The sequence below is a fragment of the Hordeum vulgare genome, chromosome 7H (assembly GCF_904849725.1).
Source record: "Hordeum vulgare subsp. vulgare chromosome 7H, MorexV3_pseudomolecules_assembly, whole genome shotgun sequence".
Taxonomy (NCBI): Eukaryota; Viridiplantae; Streptophyta; class Magnoliopsida; order Poales; family Poaceae; genus Hordeum; species Hordeum vulgare.
Genome location: NC_058524.1, coordinates 632,033,112 through 632,039,426, shown reverse-complemented (window position 1 = coordinate 632,039,426; position 6,315 = coordinate 632,033,112). Strand labels below are relative to the sequence as shown.

The window sequence follows — 6,315 nt, the reverse complement described above, 5'->3', positions numbered from 1 at the left end:
CTACTATCACTAGTTTCTCCCAGCATAGAAGCATACCACGTTCTTCTAGGGTGGAATAGCATTCAAATGGCATGCTATTTTTATGTAAAAAGGTTTCGATAAGTCTGTAAAAAGGTTTCGATAAGTCGAAACAAGTTCTCCCTATTTTGGAGCAATCTACACAAGTGTACATTATTGTTGCCTTACAAACATCTACCTTTAGAAACTTAAAGATTATCTCGTTGGTCTCCTGTGTGTTATTAGTAACTATTGTACCTTTTGGTTTTGCGGGAATCTGATTGGATTGTTTAAATTCACTGTGTTGGGACTTTTATGTTGGTAAACCATTTTTTGACCTACTTGTAATTAGGGCATGCTTCAATGATTTTGCATTAGAGATGAAGTGAACCGGCAATACCCATAGATGACTTTCACATGTTTTTGCATTTTATTCAAAGCTCTTTGTACTAGAGATGAAGTAAACTAACAATACCCATAGATGACTTTTACTTTTTTTTACATCTCTACTTTTTATCTTTACTTTGTTATGGATCTTGATACATATTTCTCTTCGCACCTCACAAGGTTTTGAATAACTACATGAGCACCCCACAACAATGTGCGTGAATCTTACGACGTCGAATGCATCGTGGTCGTAGCCCCCCCCCCCCCCCCCCCCCCCGCGCGCCCCTCAAAGGCGGGCGTCGATTCGATCCCACACCACTAGATCCCTATAAGAAAACAAAAAACATTATACACATCTACGTGCACGGTAACAGTCTGCTTTCCGTGTGTTTCCACCGAAAATCATTGTTCCTTTTCCATCTATATTCCCATAAAAAGGATTTGTTTCTTTTCATGTTTTCGTGTTTCGGTGTCTGCAAAATCCAACATGTTTTGGTGTTTCAATCATTTCGTTCTGTTTTTATCCATGTGCCTTACGGTCTACCTTGTCGATGTCTACTTTATGTAGGAGAGTAAGTGTAATCTTACAACAAATCCCTCGTAACAAAACTTTATTAAGGGGCATAATTAAGTCCAATCTTATTGTTTATCTTATTGTTTGAGGGGGTTGAGGAATCATCGAGCCGTGAATCGGTGAATGCTAAGCAAGCTGGTACATCAGTAGTCAGCTGGTTGCCGATGTGTCCTAATAGTATTTCTTCGTAGTGCTTGGTTAGTCTGATTCAGTTCAGGATTTGTTCGTGAATGGACTTGCATAAAAGGAGGTAGAGGACGAAGATGACATGTAGGCTCACATAATAATTGAGAAAGGCTGCATGCATTACTCGATGAAGAGGCCGGGGCGACGCCTCTTTTTCTAAAAAAAAAATAGTAAGTGAGAGAAATGAGTACGAAGATGACTTCACTCTCTCTCTCTCTTTTTTAATCATAATCATCTTCATCATATTTTTTTTAGGAGGGAGGGGTAGCGTGCGCGCGTAACAAAAAAAAAAAAAGTCAACACTTTGTACAGTACTATGTAGTAGCAGAAAGAAAGAAAGAAAGGGTCTTGTTCCACCTTCCCCTTCCCTACTCCGGCGACCTCCAGCCGCCCGCAGCTCTAGAGGAGAGTAGAGGAGAGGAGAGGAGAAGAGGGATGGCTGCGTCGGCGGTGCTGGCTCTGCTGCTGGCGTCGGCGCTGGCGGGGGCGGCGGCCGGCGGCGACATCGTCCACCAGGACGACCAGGCCCCCAAGATCCCCGGATGCTCCAACGACTTCGTCCTCGTAAGCCCCCTCTTTCATATCATATCATATCATATCATATCATAGGCTCGATTTCAATTCCCCACTCGATTACTGCCACTATCCATCTATCTATCCATCTATCTATCTATCTAGGGTTGGTCAGCTCATCCAATCTAAGATTGGGGAATCGAAATCGAAATGCACCGCACTGAGCTGAAATGGATCGGATTACATCACCTTACCTTATCTTATCAATCCCTCGGCCTGCTCTGGAACAAGCTTTCTTTCTTTTCTTCACACAAATGAGCAGCACTCTGAAACAAGCTCTCAACTTTCTGAATCCCAATACTCCACCTTGTCTTGGTTCCTAAGGTCAAAGTGCAAAGCTGGGTGGGCGGCCACGAGGGCGAGGAGTTCGTCGGCGTCGGCGCACGCTTCGGCCCCAAGATCGTCTCCAAGGAGAAGCAGGCCACCAGGGAGCCGCTCACCCTCGCCGACCCCATCCACGCCTGCGCGCCTCCCAAAACCAAGGTAGGTACCCACCTTTTTCCAAGCCTTTCACTTCTTTTCTCAGTAACAATCACACCTGCCTTCCTCCTCTCTATTTCCAGCTCTCCGGAGGCGTCCTTCTTGTCGAGAGGGGGAAATGCAAGTTCACCAAGAAGGCCAAGCTCGCCGAGGCCGCCGGCGCTTCCGGGATACTCATCATAAACTCCGGCACCGGTACGTCCATCCGTCCATCTGTGTGCAGCCGTGTTTTTCCTTCTGCTTTTTTTTTACGCCCTGCCCTGCCCTGCGTGCGTCTACCCTGCCTGCCTGCAGAGCTTTACAAGATGGTCTGCGAGAAGAACGAAACAGAGCTTGACATACACATACCCGCAGTTCTCTTGCCAAAAGACGCGGGCCAAGCTCTGCGTTCGCTTCTTACAGCTAATACATCATCAGGTAACCCCTCATTAGCTCATTGCTGCTCCTAATATTCTGATTTTTACTGTTAAAAAATGTCACTTTATTAGGTTAATAACTTGGATTCTGGTTATTCATTCTGCCAAAAATAGCATACTCACATATGCATCTTCCCTTAGTTGGTGTGGAGCTATACTCTCCAGATCGCCCCGTGGTCGATACGGCAGAGGTGTTCCTCTGGCTCATGGCTGTTGGAACCGTCCTCTGTGCGTCATACTGGTCAGCTTGGAGTGCTAGAGAAGCCGTTGCTGAACAGGAAAAGCTCTTGAAGGTTCTCATCTACCAATCGTATGATCATTATTATAATGTGTGCGGGGGCTCACATATGCACTTATTTGTAATGTAAAGGATGGACACCAAGTCTCACTGACTGTTGAGGGAGGAGGTTCTAGTGGCATCGTAGACATCAACGTCATATCGGCCATGATGTTTGTTGTGGTCGCGTCTTGCTTCCTGATAATGCTTTACAAGCTCATGTCTGCCTGGTTTATCGATCTACTGGTTGTGATATTCTGCATCGGTGGTGTAGAGGTATGCTTTTTATACCGGACTTGCGCCTTTACCATAATTTCAAAAGATTTCATTCTGGTGAAACAATAAATAACATCAGATGCTCTGAGTCTTGTTTATTCAAACTGAACAAGTAGGATTGATATGCAAACAGTTGTTTTTAGCCGATGACCTGCTGCTTCCCCTTTCTTGAACCAATGCCTTTTTGTTTATGCAGGGTCTGCAAACATGCTTGGTGGCTATATTATCAAGGTACACTAGAGTTGCATGATATTATGTCCAGCAACACCAAAAATGTTCTGTTTACTGCCAGTCTATAACCGATTGAACGTTAACATTTATGGAGCAGATGCTCTGAACTCTGTTTGGTCCGTTTGCTTAATTCTATAAAAATGGGCAGGGGGGAAACCCCTTTTATTTGAAAAAAAAAACTGATTGAACGTTAACGGGATGTTTCAGATGGTTTACATCTGCTGCGGGGTCTTTTGTGAAGGTGCCGTTCTTTGGAGCAATCTCATACCTTACAATGGCAGTCTCCCCATTTTGCGTCGTGTTTGCTGTTCTGTGGGCTATTTACCGTCAGTTTCCCTACGCTTGGATTGGCCAAGACATCCTTGTGAGTGGCAGCTATATGTAGTGACCAGGCAGTGTCTTCCAATGTAGTAACTGCCACACATCAATACATATCTAACTCTGTGCTTCTTTCAGGGCATTGCGCTGATAGTCACTGTCATCCAGATCGTCAGAGTACCTAACCTGAAGGTAATATAACTGACCTTGAACGTTAGGATTTGGTTTTTAACATGGCGTTCAGATTTGGTACGAGTTTACAACATTTTCTTCATGGCCATGATCAGGTCGGCTCAGTCCTTCTGAGCTGTGCGTTCCTGTACGACATCTTCTGGGTGTTCGTCTCCAAGAGTCTGTTCCATGAGAGCGTGATGATTGCGGTTGGTATTTTAAAACAGCCGTTTGGATATTTGGTGGCCTCATATCATAGCTGGTCTTCCTATTTATGCTGGCCTTGTTGCCATATAGGTTGCACGCGGTGACAATACCGACGAAGACGGCGTGCCCATGTTGCTAAAGATCCCCCGAATGTTCGATCCGTGGGGTGGGTACAGCATCATTGGCTTTGGGGACATCCTCCTTCCCGGGCTCGTCGTTGCGTTTGCTCTGAGGTCAGTCTGCCAAAGCGCTCGGTCATTCTGTCATGTGAACAGGAGCAGGCATGCGAGAGCTGCTTCAGTTTATGACAGTTGATTCAGCACGCCATGGTTGTGCTGTTTATGTGGTTGGTTACGAAGCTCAGCATGCACTTTCCGTTTTTTTGATTTTGCTTTAGGTATGATTGGGCTGCGAAGAAGAGCATGCGGTCCGGTTACTTCCTGTGGTCAGCTTCGGCCTACGGCACCGGTGAGCGATCCACGGCTCTCTACTGTTGCATCTCGTGAGCAGAGCAGTGAAATGGGATCTTTATGACACCTGCCAATTTAACTTGCTGGGACACATCCAGGGCTCCTCATCACGTACGTGGCGCTGAACCTGATGGACGGGCACGGGCAGCCCGCGCTGCTCTACATCGTGCCTTTCACCCTGGGTAAGTAAGAAAGAAAGAAAGAAAGAAAGAAACCGGCACCATCATCCATCCATGTCTCACCTGGATGAACTTTTAAGTCGTGCACGCTGTATGTAGCTGATGGTATAATTTTGGTTGGTTGACCCCGTGCAGGCACGCTGATCTCGCTGGGGTGGAAGAGGGGGGAGCTGCGGAACCTGTGGCTCAAGGGGGAGCCGGACCGCGTGTGCACCCATCAGGGCTACGTGCAGATGGCCAAGCCTCCTCCTGCTGACGATGAGGATGGTGAGGAGGCCAAGAACATACCATCATCTTCCTCTTAGACAGACAGACAGACAGGCAGGCAGGCAGGCACCTTGTGGTGGGTTGGCTGCTGTGTGAGTGTGACTGTTGACACCGCACTCTAGGAAGGAGGTAGTAGTAGCACCTGATCTCGGTTGTCGTCGTGATCATCGGTAACATGTATGTATGTATGTATGTGTGTATGTATTTCCGCGTGGTAAATAATGAACGGACGGCGCCGCGTCTTGCTTAGGTTGTTGGACGCTGCCTGTAATGTAATTCAATCATGTGTAGCTCCTGGCATGAGAAGGAAAGGAAAGGAAAGTAAAGGAAGAAGAGTAGAATACTGCAGGAAGGGTGTTTTGTTCTGCTCCATAACTGATTGAAAGTAGCAGTAATTTTTCAAATGTTTTCCATCTGATGCGGAATCTTTTTGTGAAATCGCCTTCTTACAGTGGCAGTATCCCCATTTTTGCATAGTGTTTGCTTTTCTGTGGGATGTTTTACGGCCAGTTTCCTTATGCTTTGATATTTCTCTAGTATGAGATGTTTTTCACTGTAACTGACATGTGCCAACTGATTTCTGAGGGGCTGTTCGAATGCTCTCCGCGGAGCAGGCTGCATGCCACTCCGCGATTTAACACTGCATGCCACTCCGCTCCAGTGCGGAGTCTGCGCATTTTATTTTCCAGGGCATTGCATCATCAGAGTACCTAAGCTCAATGTAACATAACTGGTCTAGAATTTTACTATTCAGTGTCTGATAGCAGAGCTCCTGTTGGTTCGGGTCAAAAGAGAAAGAAAAAGATGGACTTGGGGCCATGTCTGAAGATACAATTCTCGTTTGTGAAAATCCATCATCAAACCGCAGCAGCTAATGAGGGGCTCTGCTATGCAAAATAACCTTGTTGGAGTCGAAAAAGAAAGAATACCCTTGGGAGGTAATTTGCTCCCAGTCTCTCATGAGAATGCCCAAAAAACAATAAAGTAGGAGTATGTATATACATTGTTTACTTGTCCATAATATAGTACTCCCTCCGTTCCTAAATATAAGTCTTTTAATACATTTCACTAGATACGAAGCAAAATGAATGAATCTACACTCTATATTATGTCTATATACATTCGTATGTAATCCTTTAGTAGAATCCCTAGAAAGACTTATATTTAGGAACGGAGGGAGTACATACATAATTGTAGTTGGAGGGGACTAGTCTAGTTCTTCCTAACTATAATTATTTAGGTTCAGAGAGAGTGGTTATTTGCCTTCCGTGCTCGCCACAATAATAATAAGGCGTTGTATTCAGCT

At 45.6% G+C, this 6,315-nt stretch overlaps 1 protein-coding gene across 1 annotated transcript; it reads left to right on the top strand.

Annotated features, from left to right (window-relative positions):
- Positions 1 to 1,475: 1,475 nt before the first annotated feature.
- Positions 1,476 to 5,447, top strand: LOC123407517 (signal peptide peptidase-like 5). The gene is made up of 14 exons (XM_045100666.1): positions 1,476 to 1,708; positions 2,042 to 2,200; positions 2,281 to 2,392; positions 2,492 to 2,614; positions 2,755 to 2,906; positions 2,984 to 3,166; positions 3,363 to 3,397; positions 3,605 to 3,761; positions 3,854 to 3,907; positions 4,003 to 4,095; positions 4,184 to 4,326; positions 4,491 to 4,561; positions 4,662 to 4,745; positions 4,878 to 5,447. Exons 1-14 carry the CDS (start codon positions 1,580 to 1,582, stop codon positions 5,045 to 5,047), a joined length of 1,665 nt encoding a protein of 554 aa, XP_044956601.1. The 5' UTR covers positions 1,476 to 1,579; the 3' UTR covers positions 5,048 to 5,447.
- Positions 5,448 to 6,315: the final 868 nt, after the last annotated feature.